General features: G+C 35.3%; 1 protein-coding gene and 1 non-coding gene across 2 annotated transcripts in view; both read right to left on the reverse strand.

Moving 5' to 3' along the window:
- The window catches only part of KPNA5 (karyopherin subunit alpha 5), a 66,737-nt gene that overhangs the window by 5,991 nt on the left and 40,146 nt on the right, over positions 1-20,600 (reverse strand). Inside the window, exons 9-13 of the mRNA XM_012460434.3 lie at positions 10,306-10,469; positions 8,031-8,109; positions 6,540-6,665; positions 5,755-5,882; positions 275-453 (exon numbers count right to left, since the gene is read on the reverse strand). Of these exons, the coding sequence (XP_012315857.1) occupies positions 275-453; positions 5,755-5,882; positions 6,540-6,665; positions 8,031-8,109; positions 10,306-10,469 (676 nt within the window). The remainder of the gene's footprint in view (positions 1-274; positions 454-5,754; positions 5,883-6,539; positions 6,666-8,030; positions 8,110-10,305; positions 10,470-20,600) is intronic.
- On the reverse strand, positions 4,735-4,841 carry LOC135268474 (U6 spliceosomal RNA). The gene has a single exon (XR_010336791.1). It is a non-coding gene; the product is annotated as a U6 spliceosomal RNA (small nuclear RNA).

A 20,600-nucleotide genomic window follows, 5' to 3' on the forward strand; every position in this document is an offset into this window, starting at 1 on the left:
ATTTCTCCAAAATGTTAAAAAGTAGAACATAAAACTATACATACAATACAATTAGGTCAATGTAAAGTATTTGTGCATAAAGACAATGTAAAAAGAACAGTAAATAATAAAAATAAATTGTTAGGGTAATAAAACTATGGGTGACATTTTAAAACTTAAAAAAAAATTATAGTGCTTTTACAACAAAAAATTTGTAGGGAACTGGAAGGGGAAAGTATCTAAGAGGGACAGTTAAGAACTGTCAATAATTATAAATTTTTAACTGATTACTTACCATATGCTTCTTCAATGAGAGCACAGTATGGATTAATGCCTATTCCGTTCTGCTTAGATTCTTGTTCTCCAAGACGTAAAATATTTTCAAGTCCATTTAAAGCCACTTGGACTATTTTGGAGTCCATAACAGTCAAAAGATCACAAAGTGGTTTAATGCAGCCTAAGGCTACCAAATACCTTCACATTAATTTAAAAAAGAAAAATAAGGGGAAAAAAAGATTTAAAAAGATTTAAGTACTGTTTCTAGCAATGACACAAAAATATTCTTCATAGTGAATTGTTATATAAGCAATTAGGAAAAAGTATTCCTATACAAACACAAACATTAGACACATTTAAATTCTCACATAGGAAAATGAAAACTTTTTTTATTCGCCTATTCTCTAATTTAATATAATTAGCAATAAATGGTCTTGCAAATACTATAAAATACCCACACAGACTGGTACTTGTGCTTGTTTTTCATGGCAGATAATCACTAAGCGTAGGTTCAAAAGGGTTTTTACTTTATTTTATTTTTAAGGCAAGCCTACATACACACACACACAGGTCATATGGGGGTAGGCAGAAATGGAAAGAAGAGACATCTAAATTAAACCTGAGAAAATTTCCCATAAAAACAATCACAGCTAATATTCTGAAACATATGCTGTGTTTCAGAAGCACAGAAGGCCTCTAGGAACAAAACAGTCTATCTTGTGACTAATTTTCATAAATAATATTCACAAAAAATTCCATTAATTTCCTAACACGTGTCCTTTTCTAGTTATTGGCTGGTTTTTTATACTCTATAATGTAAATGAAATAACTGATTTGTTCACTTGGCAAAAAGTCTGTATTAAGTAGAAAGTTTAAAAACATACTATGAAGCTGGACTATGTGCCTTCAGGTCCCAATTCCACCCCTTATTAGTTGTGTGACCTTGGGCAATTACTCTTCTGTGTTTCAGTTTCCCCATCTTAAAATGGGAATATTAGTACCAACCTCAGAGAGTTGTTGTGAGAACACAATAGACATTTAATAAAAGTTTCTGTCCCTCTAAAAAAAATGTATATACCTTCACTGCAGCACTCATTTGCCCTACACTATACTGTAATTGATCAAAAATATCTGTCGAATGAATAACTACCTCACAGTTATGAGATTAAAGGAGATAAAATACATGAAAGTACCTAATACATTGCTGGTGCTCAATACTGAAATGACTTACTTAGCAAAGTAACTGGCAATAGTATGCACACAGAACTTAATCTGATATCAAGAGGTCTTTTCCCATATATGTAGACTCAATGAAATGATTAAAATGGTTAGAAAAATAATTATCTCAGGTTGGCACTTGATCCATACCGATAAATTAAAGGAATAACATACAGAATAGATATAACCATGAAAATTAACTGAAAAAATACAACTATTTGCAGATAAACAAACGTGCAGTCCAAATAAAAATAAAATCAACATTAAAAAAATAAAAACTAGGAGAAAGGAAGGGTCTTGATTTAATACTGCTTGTATCCATGACACAAAGTGGAAATACTGATTAAAGCAAAAAGACAGTAGAATAGAAAATAAAAGGCAGAGATAGATGTTACTAATATATAGCAATACAAATTTGAGGAGAGCAAGGTAATACCACAAATGAAGGCAATAAAAGACAATGATTTCACAATAAATTTCACTATAAAATAGCATTGTAATTTGACTTGTTTTATAAATTGAAAAATAAATTAAATATGCATTAGAAAATATTTTCTAAGAAATCCAGTTTCATGGAGGGATCCTCCAAACAAGATGATTCTGTACAAGTAAGGATTTTAATAGACGTGTAAGTGAAACTTTGCTATGAAAAATAAAAAAGAGTGAAAATACATGATAAAAAGAGATTCAGAAATCAATACTATAGTACAAATCATGACGATTACAAATAATGATAACAGTAGCTATTCTTAGTTATTATCTATTAGCTAATAATAATGTTTAGGCACTGTACTGACACTTCAAAGACATAAATTTCACTTAAATATCAAGATACAGTCCCTTGGCTTCATCAGAGACTGGTTCCAGGACACCCTCCCTCTCCATACCAAAATCCACAGATGCTCAATTCCTTTATAAAAAATAGCACAGTATTTGCATACAACCTATACATATCTTTCCATATATTTGAAACCATCTTTAGATTATTTATAATAACTAACACACTGTAATTGCTATGTTAATAATTGTTACATTGTTTTTAAATTTGTATTATTTTGTATTGTACTGTCATTTTTTTTTATTTCATATCATCAATGTTTATTTAGATTTACTCACATGCTTAGCATTTTATTTTAGTAGAATTTTCACCTTGCATCTCAGACCTTTGTTCTGGAATTTTCTCCTTCAGCTTGAGGTATATATATATATACACACACACACACACACACACATATATATACATACATATATATATATACATATATATATATTTTTTATTGCATTTTAGGTTTTGGGGTACATGTGAAGAACATGCAAGATTGTTGTATAGGTGCATACATGGCAGTGTGATTTGCTGCCTTCCTCCCCTTCACCTATATGTAGCGTTTCTCCCCATGCTCTCTCTCCCCAATTCCCCACCCCCCACTGTCCCTCCCCTATTTACCCTCAACAGACCCCAGTGTATAGTGCTCCCCTCCCTGTATCCATGTGTTCTCATTGATCAACACCCACCTATGAGTCAGAACATGCGGTGTTTGATTTTGTGTTCTTGTGTCAGTTTGCGGAGAATGATGGTTTCCAGATTCATCCATGTCCCTACAAAGGACGTGAACTCATCGTTTTTGATGGCTGCATAATATTCCATGGTGTATATGTGCCACATTTTCCCTGTCCAGTCTATCATCGATGGCCATTTGGGTTGGTTCCAGGTCTTTGCTATTGTAAACTGTGCTGCAATGAATATTCGTGTGCATGCGTTCTTATAGTAGAACGATATATAATCCTTTGGATATATATCCAGTAATGGGATTGCTGGGTCAAATGGAATTTCTATTTCTAGGTCTTTGAGGAATCATCACACTGTCTTCCACAATGGTTGAACTAATTTACACTCCCACCAACAGTGTAAAAGTGTTCTTATTTCTCCACAACCTCTCCAGCATCTGTTGTCTCCAGATTTTTTAATGATAGCCATTCTAACTGGCGTGAGATGGAATCTCAATGCAGTTTTGATTTGCATTTCTCTAACGACCAGTGATGATGAGCATTTTTTCATATGTTTGTTGGCCTCACGTATGTCTTCTTTTGTAAAGTATCTGTTCATATCCTTCGCCCATTTTTGAATGGGCTTGTTTGTTTTTTTCTTGTAAATCTGTTTTAGTTCGTTGTAAATTCTGGATATCAGCCCTTTGTCAGATGGGTAAGCTGCAAAAATTTTTTCCCATTCTGTTGGTTGCCGATTCACTCTAATGACTGTTTCTTTCGCCGTGCAGAAGCTGTGGAGTTTGATTAGGTCCCATTTGTCTATTTTGGCTTTTGTTGCCAATGCTTTTGGTGTTTTGGTCATGAAGTCCTTGCCTACGCCTATGTCCTGAATGGTTTTGCCTAGGTTTTCTTCTAGGGTTTTTATGGTGTTAGGTCTTATGTTTAAGTCTTTAATCCATCTGGAGTTAATTTTAGTGTAAGGTGTCAGGAAGGGGTCGAGTTTCTGCTTTCTGCATATGGCTAGCCAGTTTTCCCAACACCACTTATTAAACGGGGAATCCTTTCCCCATTGCTTGTTTTTGCCAGGTTTGTCAAAAATCGGATGGTTGTAGATATGTTGTGTTGCCTCCGAGGCCTCTGTTCTGTTCCATTGGTCTATATCTCTGTTTTGGTACTAGTACCATGCTGTTTTGATTACTGTAGCCTTGTAGTATAGTTTGATGTCTGGTAGTGTGATGCCTCCTGCTTTGTTCTTTTTGCTTAGAATTGACTTGGCTATGCGGGCTCTCTTTTGGTTCCATATGAAGTTTAAGGTGGTTTTTTCCAGTTCTGTGAAGAAGGTCATTGGTAGCTTGATGGGGATAGCGTTGAATCTGTAAATTACTTTGGGCAGTATGGCCATTTTCACAATATTGATTCTTCCTAACCATGAACATGGAATGTTTCTCCATCTGTTTGTGTCCTCTCTTATTTCATTGAGCAGTGGTTTGTAGTTCTCCTTGAAGAGGTCCTTTACGTTCCTTGTTAGTTGTATTCCCAGGTATTTTATTCTCTTTGTAGCAATTGTGAATGGCAATTGGTTCTTGATTTGGCTCTCTTTAAGTCTGTTATCGGTGTATAGGAACGCTTGTGATTTTTGCACATTGATTTTGTATCTTGAGACTTTACTGAAGTTGCTTATCAGTTTCAGGAGATTTTGGGCTGAGATGATGGGGTCTTCTAGATATACAATCATGTCGTCTGCAAATAGAGACAATTTGACTTCCTCTTTTCCATAAAAATATGGAACGCTTCACGAATTTGCGTGTCATCCTTGCGCAGGGCCCATGCTAATCTTCTCTGTATCGTTCCAATTTTAGTCTATGTGCTGCCGAAGCAAGCACTGTACTGTCATTTTTTACTGTGTGTTTTTTTTTAATATTTTTGACCTGCAGTTGGTTGAATCCACAGATGCAAAATCTGAGGATATGGAAGGCTGACTGTACTACCATTACTATTCGTTGCTGGAACTTATTTTTAAACATGAAGAAACTAGATTAGAGGGGTTAAATGACTTTGTCAAGACCACACAACTTTTACTGAAGGAGCAGGATTTGAAATCAGGCTAACTTAAAAGCCCATGCACCTATTCTTTATGCTGTTAGCAGAATAAATAAATTTAAAAAGCCTAGACTCAAAAAGCTAATATATATATATATATACACACACACACACACACACACACACACACACATATACACACACACACATAATATATATATATACGTGTGTGTATATATATATATACATATATATATATATATTTTTTTTTAAAGGTAACCAGTATAGAAAAATAAAAGATACTATCCATAGGCAAGGCTAACAATCAATGAGGAGCAGATCATCATGTAAACAAATGTCTATTTCAATTTTATTCAAAGTAAGTGGATATTCAAATTTATTAGCCATTTCTATATAATAAAGCTATATTGTTGTGATTTTAATGGTTTAAAAAAATATTTAATGCCCATGATAGTGTACTCTGCAAATTAACATAGACTGTTCCCGTTCAGATTTTTAATCTCTCATTTTTCATAAGTAGCCTATCAAGGAGAATGATGTTAATTATACTTAAAATGAAAAAAAAAACATTGTGAATGAATAATTGATATAATACATGCTATCATTTCAGATTTAAAATGTTTATCAAACTGACTTAGAAATAATATTTTAGTTTCACCAGTAAATAAAAGTATGTTTTATTTCAACTTTTGTCTCATTTACATTTAAAAAACAATTTAAAAGTTTATATCATACCTTATTTGCTCTGGAGTACCTCCTGATGTTGCATTAGTTATAGCCCAAGCTGCTTCTTTTCTAGTACGAAACTCTGCTTTCTGAAGAATCTCAATCAAAACAGGAAAAATATTTGCATCTATAACAGCCTGAGGGGGGAAAAACATATAATCACTACAAATACTGTTTCTAAAATATTACCAGTAAAAATATCTTGAAACCCAATAGCTTCAAAATTTTAGGGGTTTTGGAAATACCTTTCCAAATATTTTTTATTCCTAGACTGTCAGCAAACTTTCAAATATTTTTTCTTTTTACATAGGAAATCAGCTTTTCAAAGACTGGAGAATAGCAAAATATAAATTTTAGAGATCATAAAGCACAAAGTATGTGACTGATTAAAATGGATAAATAATCATTGACCTAAGAAGCTTGATAGGACCCTAATAAATCATTAAAAGCTTTGAGAGGAAGATTATTGCTTAATTTATTTAAAACTAGCGCAAAAAAAAATCTTTCTAAAGACAAACCATTATGTATCAGGCATTGTGCTAGGCGCACACGCACGCGCGCGCACACACACACACTTGCGATTCTTCACTAGAATACAAGTAAATGTTATTATTTTAGAGGAGGAAAGGCCATGTTCTTTAAAATACTTTTTAGGTATCTTTTTAAAAAAGAATCTTTTTTAGAAACTCACTAAAAAACACTGATAAGCTTTTGTCTTCTTAGACACTAAAAAACACTGATAAACTGGCTTCTTAGACCTTGCTGTTCTACTCTCAGATCTGAAGGGTATTTACCTGAATCTGAGCTCTATTTCCAGCAGTGATGTTAGAAACGGTCCAGCAGGCTTCTTTTCTAATTGACTCCTTTGGGCTACTCAATAAATGTAAGAGACAAGGTAATGCAGAACAATTCAAAATTACCTAAAACAAATTAGAAATGGAAACAAAAAGTTTTATAGTAAATAATCTACATGAAAATCTATTAATGAATTATTTAGATGTACAAAAACAATTCTACAAAATAAAATTAAGAAAGGAGAAATTCCTCCCAAAGTAAAACTTGCTGTCTTCTACACTTCTGTTATTGATAAACTTAGTCTCGTGCCACTATAAAGAAGTGCCCTGTTCTCAACCCAATAAAATGAAAATCGAGGTGTGTCCTTCAAATTTACAAATGTTCTTGGAGTTCAACTGATAAAACTTTGAAAAAAGATTTGTTGATTGAAGTTAGAATCCAACCTCTAGTTTTGCCAAATGAATTGGTGAAAATATAAATAATATCATACAGTCTATCTAATACTGAAACCATTAAAAAACATTAGCATGTAGAATCAATTGGCTTCATAAAAAATTTTACTATCTCACTCTTCTTCTGTAAACAAGTATATTCTGCATTGTCCCTTTACATTCTTTACTCTATTGCAAGATTAATTATGTTCCTATATTCAAAATACTCCAATGATTTACTTTAGACTCATCTGGGTGAAGAAGTATGGTGCAGTGCACTGGAAATCCAACTGAAAATTACAGTGCATGTCTAGAATGGCATTTTCATTTAAAGAGCTATATTAAATGAATAACTATCAATTACTAAAGAGCAACTGTTTAATAACTTTGATTAGTATCTAAATAGGCCTTTAAAAGGATAAAAAGGAAAGAAAATATGTAGGTTAGAATAAAAATATACTGTAAGGTGGTAAACAAAGGAGAATCTAATATGTTAAAGAATTTAAGTTTCTATCTTCAAGAAAGATTGTGCTGGGTATAGCGGCTCATGCCTGTAATTCTAACACTTTGGGAGGCCGAAGCAGGAAAACTGCTTGAGCTTAGGAATTTGAGACCAACCTGGACAACATAGTAAGACCCTGTCCCTAAAAAAAATTTTTTTAATTAGCCAGGTGTGGTCGTGCACACCTGTGGTCCCAATTACTTGGAAGGCTGAGGTGGGAGGACTGCCTGAGAAGGGGAGGTAGAGGCTGAAGTAAGCCATGATCACACCACTGCACTGCAGCCTAGGGGAAAGAGCAAGACCCTGTCTCTAACTAACTAAACTAACTAACTAACTAGCTAAATAAATTAATAAAAAGATTGTAACCCAAATCTGGCTAGAGTCAATCTTGATGACACATCTTCTTTGACATCTCACCATCCTCCAAGATACAGATTACAAACACACACACAATTGTGGTGATAAAGTCTTGATTAATATGCAATCAAGTCATATGAAACATAAATTTTTTAAAGTCCATTATGTCAACAATTTATGATACTTAAGTTTGAACTCACCTGTGTTTGAATATCATCACCAGTCACAATATTACCAACTGCCCTTAATGCAGGTGATACAACTTTATAATCATTGTGCCTAAAAATAATAAAAACATGAACCTAAATACTAGTAAGAATTTAAAATTTACACAAAAGTTATAAAAATAGTACAAACTCCTGCAGAGTTTTCAGCCAAAGATCCCATTGAAGTTTTACTAATTATTCTGATAATCTTTATAACAAAGGATCTAATCCAGGATTATTCATTACAGCCAGGTTTCATGTCTTTCCAGAGTTTCTCAGTCTTCTCTTGATTTTCATGATTTTGCCATTTTTGAAGATCATAAGCCCATTATTTGGGTTTATCCAATGTTTTTCATGATTAAGACCCAGGTTTTGGCTGGGGATATCATAAGTGCTATAATCTTTTCATTATATCCCAATCTGTTTTTTCCCATATAATGGTACTGAACTCTGGTCACTAATTATGATGATGTCTGCCAGACTTTTCCACTATACCATTACTGTTTTCCCCTTTATAATATAATTAATATTTTGCAACAAAATACTTGAGAAAATGCAAAATCTCATTCCTTAACCTACTTTTACCACTAGGTTTTAGCATCTCTTGATGCTTATTGTCTGAAGTGTTGGTAATTATTAGTATTATTATCAATGATGTATTTCTAATACTATCATTCCAACTACGCTTCAATATGGACTTATGGATTTCATATTTTATTCAATAAAATATACGTTAATATAATTTATTTCAAAGCTCAAATTGTCCCAGGTTTGGATAGTGAGAATCCCTTCAAACAGGCTTCTGTATCCTTTTGACATTTCTCCATTACTTGAGCACCCATTACTTTCTGCATTCATCTTACATTTTCTCAGTTCCATCCCTGAAATCAGTCATTTCTCCAAGAATCCTGGTTCCTTTCAATGGAGAGTGGGATTTAGAAACTTAGATTTGAATATTCAGTTTCCTCAGCTTATTAATGTGTAAGTGTTACTGCTCCCAGACCCTTTAAGAGGACACACATACACACATATATATTTATTTCTATACCTAGCTATGTTAAGAGCCATGAGTTCACACTGATATTTCTAGTTCTAGTCTAAAATCATTAAATTATTCAGGTTTTCTCCTCTTCCATATTTTTATCTCCATTCTCTGGTAACAGGAAATAGCTTCTATTTTCCTAACCTCCCTATATCAGCCAATCTTTTACCTTAGCTAGACTGCCACCCCAGGATGTGCTGGCTCCAAGCCCTGTTCCAGCCTGCTTATCTGCTCACCCCAGTGGGTGCCATTATCAAGTTTGGGCCGTGGTCCCCACACTGAACCTGCATGCCTACCCTCCTCTGATGCTATCCTCATGCTGGGATCCCCAACTTCTTATCAGACCTCTCTTTGTGCCATCTACCTTGTTTGGGCCTACCTAATGACTTTCTGACAAAAGAAGAAAGGAAGGAAAACAATACATTTTTTAAAAGAAGGTAAGAAGACGACGTTACAATATCTTTTTAAAACATATTTTCTTCAGCCAGGTGCAATGGCTCACGCCTGTAATCCCAGCACTTTGGGAGGCCGAGGCGGGTGGATCACAAAGTCAAGAGATCAAGACCATCCTGGCCAACGTGGTAAAACCCTGTCTCTATTAAAATACAAAAATTAGCTGGGCATGGTGGTGCGCGCCTATAGTCCCAGCTACTTGGGAGGCTGAGGCAGGAGAATTGCTTGAACCCAGGAGGTGGAGGTTGCAGTGAGCCGAGATCATGCCAGTTGGCACCTAGTCACAGAGCAAGGCTCTGTCTTAAAAAAAAAAAAAAAGTTTTCTTAAACATTTTTAACTTCTTTGTACAGAAAAGCTGTTCTTTTTAAGGAACATAGTTATAACAGCTCAGCAAAGAGAAGCATGTTATCTTTAATAGAAGTGAAACACTAAATGATTTTTACTACATGGACTTTTACTCAAATTAAATATTACAAAGAATAATAAACTAGATTATTCATTCTGTGAAAGCAGAAACTGTGTTCTATACTTCATTAACAATGTCTCACACAACACCTTAGCAGATAACAGACATTTCATAAAACTACAGGACATAAGTTACAAGTTTTAGGGTCAACTTTCTAGGATTATGGGCATTCTGTTAAGTGTAGGGTCATTAACTTGTTAATTTTCCCTGAAGATAGTGACTCCTGAGATATTTACAAAGCTATTACTTTAATTGCTAAACTTAATCCCAATTATACAATTAGTAAGCATAAATTATTTATAGTTACATCAAAAGTTCCACCAATCTTCGACAGACTCCAGAATCAATGACTGCTTGAATTTTATCATTGGGTCCATCAGAGAGATAAGAAAGGGCCCAACACACGTCTGCTAACACATCTGGGTCACTGCTAAACAACAATCGTGACAGGACATTTAAGCAAGGTGAAACCTGTAAGGAAAGAAAGAGCATATTTAAATTTTTTCTCTATTTAAAACCAAGTTTCCTTAGAAAAATATAGAAATTCATTTTAAAACAAAAATGTAATGTTATAAAAATACCAGAAAATGTATTATATTGTTTTAAAATTATAATCAGATATATGAACATGAAGCTGATTATGATTACTATTAATCTTATATTGAATGAGATATATGGTAAAATTTGTTTTAAAAAACAGTAAAATATTTGGGATCTCATCTGTGTCTAAATCACATACCCCCACACAAAAACAAGCACACCAAAACTAAGAAGTTCAAATGTTCCAGTTAAGTGTTTGACGCGATGATCACTGAATATAATCTAACTTTAATGAGCCTCACTTTATTCATTACATGTACTTGACGGGAAATAAATCTAATAATCATTTGAGGAACTAAGGTACAAAAAGTATAAAAATAAATATATCTGTGAAGGGTAGTCAAGTGGAAGTCATTAATAAACTATTACACTGATAAGAATGCATGTAGCAGCTAAAAACAGGGCCTGACATAGAGTAGACACTCAAATGTTGTTTTTTTGTTTTTTTTTTTATTCCCATGATCACTATCGATGCTATGTTCCTTAAAGTTGTTTTTTAAAATCAGCAACCTGGCCTGGTGTGGCGGATCACACCTGTAATCCCAACACTTTGGGAGGCCAGCATTGGTGGATCACAAGGTCAGGAGATAGAGACCATCTGGCTAACATGGTGAAACCCTGTCTCTACTAAAAGTACAAAAAAATTAGCCAGGTGTGGTGGTGGTCACCTGTAATCCAGCTACTCAAGAGGCTGAGGCAGGAGAATTACTTGAACCCATTAGGCAGAGGTTGCAGTGAGCTAAGATCACGCCACTGCACTCCAGCCTGGGCGACAGAGCGAGACTCTATCTCAAAAAAAAAAGAAAAAAAGAAATCAGCAACCTAACATATCCCTTAGTCTTTCTCCTCAGTTAAGAACTATAGTTATATGTTATGTAACTCACAAATAAAATGCAATGACATTTTTCTTAAATGTTCTATTTTGGATGAGTTTTCCTTTACCTCTATTTTAAAGATTATCAGCATGTAAACTATCATCTTCTGAAAGTAGTTACCATCTCTGCTGGGTCTGTCATCTAAAGATGACCTTAAGACTCACATACACAAATCAGTTAGTTTATAAAATGGATATGTCCATCTGTTAAGTTAGCAAATAAAATCAACACAACTGGATCCTTCCCCATTGATCATGCTTTCACCCTTGCCAGTCACCTCTTCCTTGAACAGAGAAATCAGGTTTTGGTATTTTATATTTTATTATTTTATTTTATTTATTTTATTGAGACAGGGTCTCACTCTGCTGCCCAGGCTGTAACTGCAACCTCTGCTTCCTGGGCTCAAGCAATCCTCCAGCCTCCGCCTCCTCAATAGCTGGGATTATAGGAGCAAGTCCCCATTCCCAGCTAATTTTTGTATTTTTTATAGAGACAGGGTTTCACCATGTCACCATGTTGCCTAGGCTGGTCTGGAACTCCTGTGCTCAAAGCAATCTACCCACCTCAACCTCCCAAAGTGCTAGGATAACAGGCACGAGCCACTATGCCGAGCCAAATATCAGTTTTTCAAAGCAAATATAAAGTGTGTTTTTAAAAAAATCAATATAGCTCACATATGCCTTTTTACTGAGTTAAAAAAAAAAAAAAACTACTACATATTTCTAGTATTAAGTGAGCAAAGTAAAAATATTTCTACCCCAGTGTCTTCTCAGGAAAAAAGAAAAAGAAACAGAAATACAAATTCCAACTTTGAAGAGGCCGGTAGACGTTTATAATCCTGTCCATAATATACAAAGACAAAAGCGAATAAAGAAACTGAACCGACTTAGAAGAGGAGAGAAAAATGGAACATTAATGCCAAGAGAGGAGCTACCAATAAGAAGGAAGCTAATGTATCTCTCCACCATCACCTCCAAATGTCTTAGAAATCAGAGGCACTAGGTATGACAGATGGCAGGGAAAATGGTGCTAAAATAGAGGAAGAGATTAAAAATCTGAGTGAGAAGCAGGTCAGACGAGGAAGAGATTAAAAATCTGAGTGAGAAGCAGGTTAAACTCTGGGTCCCTATTACAAAGGTAGGTGACTAGCATTCTCAGTGCTACCAAAGACTGGAAGTTTATTTGAAGGAGAAACTGGACAACAAAATGTGAATCACAGAAACTGAACTTTGGGATATAAAGCACAGTGGAGGTTGAAATGAAGCACTGGACTGGAAAGTAAGAGATAAGTATAAGTCTACATACTGACTAGTGAAAACCTCTAGCTCTCTTCCAACACCCAGTTCCCAGATGTTTATTATTTCTATGTTTTATTTTTGAGACAGAGTCTTGCTCTGTTGCCCAAGCTCGGGGTACAGTGGCATGATCACATCTCACTGCTGTCTCAACCTCCCAGGCTCAAGCAATTCTCCCATCTCAGCCTCCTGAGTAGCTGGGAGTACAGGCGTGTGCTACCACATTTAAGCTAATTTATTTTTTCTTTTTTTTGTAGAGAAAGGCTCTTACAATGTTGCCCAGGCTAGCCTTGAACCCCTGGGCTCAAACAATCCTCCCACCTCAGCCTCTCAAAGTGCTGGGATTACAGCATGAGACACAGTGCCCAGCTGCCAGATATTTAGAAGCCAGGTATGTTACCTATTCTACACTTCAACCCTATCTACCCATCTTCCAGCAAAAGAACGGAAAATCTGTCTCTGAAAAAACTGAACAGACTCAGAAAAGAGACTGAAATTTAGTGTTCTCAAAGAAAATATGGTTTTGCTGCCCTATTATCCTACAATGAAGTCCACAAGATGACAAGCCCACTTACACACCCATCTTCCAATCAGCTTTTTAGTGTCTTCTTCCAAAAATTGTTCAAAGTCAAAGATCACCACATAAATGAAGACAGCCTCCAACATTAAAGTGATTAAGACAAACAGACCATAAAAAATAAAAAGCTCAAAGAAACAGACAAACCGACACACACACACACACACACACACACACACACACACACAAAAACACTATAAATCCTTAGATATGACAATTTGCTGGATCCATAAAAGAACAGAATTCTACATAAAGATGAGCAACCAGAAAGCAAGAAAACTAACTACTGAAAAGATAAAATATGATTGTAGAAATGGAAATTTCTGGCTGGGCGTGGTGACTCACGCCTGTAATCCCAACACTGGAAGGCTGAAGTGGGCAGCTCACCTGAAGTCAGGAGTTCAAGACCAGCCTGGCCAACATGGTGAAACTCTGGCTCTACTAAAAATACAAAAATTAACCAGGTGTGGTGGTGGGTGTCTGTAATCCCAGCTACTCAGGAGGCTGAGGCAGGAGAATTGCTTGAACCCAGGAGGCAGAGGCTGCAGTGAGCTGAGATCGCACCAGTGCACTACAGCCTGGGTGACACAGTGAAACTCCAACTCAAAAAAAGAAAAAAAAAAATTTTTTTTAAGTTATTAAAGAAAAATCTCTCACACAAAATCACAGAAAATTTACTTAACAAATAAGTCTTAAAACCCTAAAATGTAATATTATTTTGTAAGTTTGGAATACATAAGTAAACAAGAGACAAAGTTTCCTACCCCTAGGGAGTTTGCATTTTAGTGGAACACTTTTAAAACTCAAAATACATAAATAAGAAAAACACATATATTATGTTAAAAGGTGATTTGAAAAACTTAAGAGTAAAAATGAGGAAAGTCAAGTATACTCGTGGGCTGAGGGCAGTTGTTACAGTACGTAGACAGGCTTGAGCAGGGCTCCAAAGGGCTGCTTCTCCACCCACTAGGAATGTCAGGTGATGGTTTGACAATTATCACATTTCCTCTTTAAAAGTAATAAACTGGCACCCGGTGCCAGGAAGAGGCCATTTCCTGGTGATCCTCACCTGTTGCACTAAAGTGTTAAGTGAATACAGTCACCAGGGAGATGCAACCTCTAAGGCATGTGCATTAAGAGACAAACTGGTGGAGTATGACTTTCCAGGGGTGGTAGGGCACAACACTGGAAAAAGGAAGAAAGCCTCAGATGGGCATGCATACAACTTCCTAAACACACTGCGCATGCTCACCTCCCAATGGTAAGGAGGGCCACTGTGCACGGAGGCAGCACACCCCAAGGGAAGAATCATGGGAAAGGAACCAGTCTATAAAGTCCTAGGATCAAGGTTAAATATGGCACTTGACCTTGGTGCCTGCTTGGGTTCCTTTCCAAGTGTACTTTCCTTTCTTTCCTGTTCGAAAGCCTTTTAAATAAACTTCCACTCCTGCTCTGAAACTTGCCTTGGTCTCTTTTACTACCTAATGCCCTCGGTCACATTCTTACTTCTGAGAAGGCAAGAACTGAGATTGCTGCAGACCCATATAGATTTGCTGCAGGTAACTTGGATACCTTTCACCGGTACCACAGTGACAGATTACATTATTAAAAACAGTGGTCATGGTAGAGCTCATAGAAAATGTGACTTCTGAGCAAACAAAGAAGATGAAGGGAATAGGTCAAGTAGCTACCTACAAGGAGAGTGTTGTAAGACAGTGGTTGTCAAAGTGTGGTCCATGGACCCCTAGAGGATTCCTAAAACCCTTTTGGGTGTATATGTGATGACAAAACCATTTTCATAATAATACTAAGACATCATTGGTCTTTTTCATTTTGTTGACATTTGCGCTAAAGGTACAAAAACACTGGTAGGTAAAACTGTTAGCATGTTAGCACAAATCAAGACAGTAGTATCAAAATGTACTACATTATCTTTGTATTCTTCACCTCCAGTTAAAAGGGCAGGGTGGAGAAGAGCCAGTTTTATTTAATAGTTAACTTGACTAGGCAGTAAAAATTACCACTTTTATTAAATCTCAACTCTTGAGTTTTTGTCTTTTGAATATTTTATGAAATGAAATGGGAAATAATGCATAAAGTACTTCCACACACAGAAGTGTTAGGGTGGTCTCCAGGAAAAGCATTCTTATGATTGAGTTGTAAGTTGAATTAGCTCTTTTTTCCCATGGAACATCATTTTTACTTAAAAGAATGTTAATTTTATCCAATCTTAGGTATTTGGACAATATTTTAAAAACTATAAACAAACTGAATCTGTCATATCAATGAAAATAACTGACAGTATTTGTTGCCAATGATACATTTTGATATTTCAAAATCAGATTTTTGGATTACTTGCATCTACCACCATTAAGTTTGACAGTTTCCCAATACTGGCGGTGATGAGATTTTTTTTTAAAGTATTGTATAATGAGATGTGTCAGCATTAGAGAGCATGGCATAATTCAGTGAACTATATTTTCCAAGTGACCAATGAATGTTACAGAAAATTCATTCAAAATGCAAGATAAGATTGACTAATTTTAATGTAACAGAGTACAAAAAGTTCAATGATATGATTTCAGATTCCTCAGTGCAACTAACCTTTAAAGAACTAACTCTCAGGCCAGCTGTGGTGGCTCACACCTGTAATCCCAGCACTTTGAGAGGCCAAGGTGGGCAAATCACTAGAGACTGGGAGTTTGAGACCAGCCTGAACAACATGGTGAAACTCCATCTCTACTAAAAAACAAACCAACGAAAAACTAACATTCAAATTTTGATGTAATATCAAAAAATACCCATTATCTGAAAAGACTTCATATACTTCAACTAAAACAATGCAGCACATTGAATGCAGTCAGAAATGAGACTCACAGCTGTCTCTAGATATTAGAGATCTGTAAAAACATAAATCAATACTGCTTTTTATAAAATTTTTCTTGTTCTGAAAAATATTTTTCATAAAATGTTATTTAAAATGTAATGGGTTTGTTACTGTTATTTTTAAATGAATTAAATTTAAATTTTGTCTCAGCTTTAATTTTTAATATAGTATCATTAGATATACATCACATGAACAAAAGATTTGGATCCTCATAGTTTTTGTTGTATTTTTTAAATAGAGACAAGGTCTCATTATGTTGCCCAAACCGGTCTCAAACTCCTGGACTCAAGCAATCCTCCTACCTCAGCCTCCCAAAGTGCTATGATTATAGGCATGAGCCACCACAACTGGCTCCTCATAGTTTTTAAGAGTAGAACAGGGTCCTCAGTCCAAAAATGTTAAGAACCAATATACTAACTAGAAGGTACAGCTAGAGCAAAGTTAAGAATATGCTTTGTGAGTCTGAAGAATGGCAATCTGGCCAATGTGGCTAGAGTGAGAGAAAGAAAATAGTAGGAGATGAGTCAAAAGAGATAACAGAAGAGTCAGGTGATAAAAATTCTCATAGGATATTTAGGAAATTAATCTTTTACTCTGAATAAAACACAGGACGCCATGACAGAGCTCTAAACAAAGCTCTGGTATGATATGACATTTTTAACAGTCATTCTGGTGCTTTCTCAGGAACAGGAAAATGATAGGTAGGCAAAGATATGCAAGATTCATTAAGAGACTACAGAAATAACCAGGTGATAAATGGTATTACGAACTACCATTGATACCTAAGTGGTATCAAGGGAGGTAATAAATTTCCTTCTTCAACATATTATTTTTAAAAACTTCAAACCTATAGGAAATTTGCAAAAATAATAAACACCCATATGCTACTTATCTAGATTCACCAGTTAACATTCTGTTCTATTTATTTTTACTGGATCATCTGAAAACCAATTCCAGATATCACAATACTTACCCCTAAAAAGCTTAGCATATACCTCCTAAGAAAAGGGGCATTCTTCTATCACAATATAATTATCACACCCAGGGAATTTAACACTGACACAATACTATTATGTAAACTACAGAGCATATTCATATTTTTAAGCTAAAAATTTTGATACATGACCTAATCAAGGATTAAACAATTTACTTATTCATGTCTCTTCCATGTTTTTTTTTTTTTAAATCAGATTTATTAAGGTATAAGTTACATACAGTAAATTACACTTTTAGGCACACAGTTCTATTGCAAATGTTGACAAAGATACACAGTTGTATAGCCACTTTCTAATCAAAATATAGACTATTTCTATCACTACAAAAAGTCCCCTTCTTCCCTTTTATACTCAATTCCTTCTCCTCAGGAAATCACCAATCCAATTTTTGTTCCTATAGTTTTATCTTTTCCAAAATACTATAAATGGAAATATTAAAAATGCAGCATTTGTGTGTAGTTTCTTTCACTTAGCATAATGCTTCTGAGGTTCTTTTACATTGTTGCATGTATCAGTAGTTTTCTTCTTAGTGTTGAGTTGTATCCCATCACAGGAACACACCATAATTTGTTCATCCATACATCAGTGTATATACATTTAAACTGTTTCCCATTTTTAGTAATTATGAATAAAGCTGTCATAAATATGTGTGTATGGGTCTTTTTGTAAACATACTATTTCATATCTCTTGAGTAAGTACCAAACTGAGAGTGTGGAGTTCTGAAGAAGACATGAGCCAAACACTGAAACTTCCAAGTTGTTCACATGTGGATGATATTTAAAGTCAGATAAGACAGTTTATACCAAAATGTCCTTAACATTTATATTTCCATCAGCAACACAGGAGAGTTCTGGTTGCTCTGAATCTTACTAGTACTTGGTATTGTCAGTTTTTTGGCTTTTTACCATTCTAATAGGTGTGTAGTATCTTTAGTCTTTTAATCTTGAGTAGTTACCCAGCCTATTTGTGGTTTTTTATAACAATGACACTTTTAAAAAGTCTAGGCCATTTATTTTGCAGAACACCTCTCAATTTGGATTGTCTTACTGATTCCTCATTATTGTTATAGACAAGAGTTAAATATTTCTGGCAGGGGTCTTACATAGTTGATGATGTGTTCCTTTTAGTCATATCACATCTGAAAGCATATAATGTCAGTTTTCTCTTTACTACTGATGTTAAGTTTAATCATTTGGTTAAGGTGGGTGGTGTCCACTGCACTTCCCAACAGTAAATACACCTGTCTCCTATCTAATACTCTGTAGGGTGATACTTTCAGACCACATGAATATTCTCTTCCCCAACAATCTCTGACCCAAAGGTTTCAGAACTCACTGAAATTCATACTTAAATCAAGTATTACTGTGATGGTTGTCTTTTCTAAATAATAGTCCTCCTACATATATAGCTTGGTATCCTTCTGTAAGAATAGCTTTCCTTTTTCTGTTTTTAGTATGGGAATAGACTCAGATTTTTTAAAAAGCACTGTGTTATAATATTTATTCTTACTCTTTTTAATCCTCAAATATTGCCAACTTTACCAAATAGCTGCAGAATCCCCTATCTGAATATATTTCAGAAGTAGAACCACAGAATTTCCTGACAGAACAGATGTAGAATATGAGACAAAAGAAGGCAGGCAACAATAATGTTAAAGTTTGTCATCTGAGTAACGGAAGATAGAAGTTCCATTAACTGATATCAGAAGAGACTATTGGCAAAACAGGTTTTAGGGGGAAAGAACAGGAGTTGTGTTTTAGGTATGTTGAGTTTGAGATGTCTACTAGATATTCAAATGAAGATAATCAGTGTGGAGTTCAGAAGAAGACATGAGCCAAACATTGAAACTTAGAAACTGTTCACATGTAGATGATATTTAAAATCAGAGAATGGGTGAAATCACAAGGAAGTGAGTGAAGATAGAGATGAGTAAAAATGAAAAGCACATATTTTGTATGCTCAACTTTAGGAGGAAAGGAAAGGAGGAGAAACTCATAAATGAAACTGAGAAGGAGCAATCACTGAGGTAGAAGGAAAACCAAGAGAGTGTAACAGCCTGAAAACAAAGTGAAAAAAATTCATTATAAAGATGGAGTGATTAAATTGTGTTAAATGCAGGCAAAAGATGAAGCAACATGAAGACTGGGAAATGACCACTGAACTTGGCAGGACATGTAAGATGAGGTCTAAATGATATGGCTCCTATGACTGGAGGAACACCAGGGTCCCTGGTATCCCACGGATTTAGATAAAACAACAAGGATTAGCACACTGGTTAGAAATAAAATAAGAAAACAATTTAAATATTTTAAAAAAATTAAAAAAAAAACCGACACAGACACATGGAATGGTTTTAAGGAGAGTTTGATAGGCAAGAAAGAAGGAAGAAGCTCCCCCATGTAGAGACAGAGGGAGAGGAGCTCCAAGATGAGAAAGGAAACCCCTAGTGCAGGGGCAAACAGTCAGTTATATGAGGAGGCTGGAGGAGGCGGTGTCTGATTTGCATAGGGCTCAGGGGATCGTTTGACCAGGCATGTCATTCATGTAGCCTCAAAAAAAACTGGCCCTCCCATCTTAGCTTTTTAATATGCAAAGGTAGGGTACCATGATGTTTTATCCATGTGGGAACAGGTGAGGGTGGCCATGTTGCCAGGCACATGTTGGGGCAAGGAAAAGATGACAGGAATCACCATGTTTAGGCAGACCCAGTTTTTAATGGCCAGTATTTGCATTTTAAAGCTTGCTGGCCCAGCTCTAAGAGCCAGGGCTGTCCTGCTGGACAAGAAATGTTTCTGGAGCTGCTTTAAAAGAAACAAAAACTTCCCAAGGACCCCCTTTCCTCTCTATCTGCCTAAAATAATTTATTAATTCCTATAACATAAGCACTGAGCTTTGGCTTTCATAATGTGGAAATATTCATACCCTTGATGAAGCAGTTTCAATGAATTAACCAAGGAAAAATCCTGACTGGAGTAAATTCAAGAAAGAAAGCAAGGAGAGAAATTGGACAATGCAAGAATAAATTCAGAATTTTGCTGCAAAATGAAGCAAAGCAATAGTGTGTTACTTAAGGAAACCGATAGGGATTCCCAGGGGCCAAGAGAAGAATTACAATGGGATAAATAATCGCATATTTTTATAGTAATAACAATGAGTTAGAGGAGAGGAGAAAAACTGACAATGCTGGAAAGAAAATTGCTGGAGTGATGACCATAAATAGGGAGAGAAAAAACTATACAGTATAATGCAGAGGAATTACCTTTATAAAGGAGCTTGTAAAAAGTAATTAACAGTGATTGAAAGTATAATAGGTAGGTACAAATAACCACATGATGACAAATGTAATGGTAATCTCTTTTGATTGTTCTCTTT

Source organism: Aotus nancymaae, unplaced genomic scaffold (assembly GCF_030222135.1).
Source record: "Aotus nancymaae isolate 86718 unplaced genomic scaffold, 86718_ANA_hifiasm-v0.15.2.pri h1tg000040l, whole genome shotgun sequence".
Taxonomy (NCBI): domain Eukaryota; kingdom Metazoa; phylum Chordata; class Mammalia; order Primates; family Aotidae; genus Aotus; species Aotus nancymaae.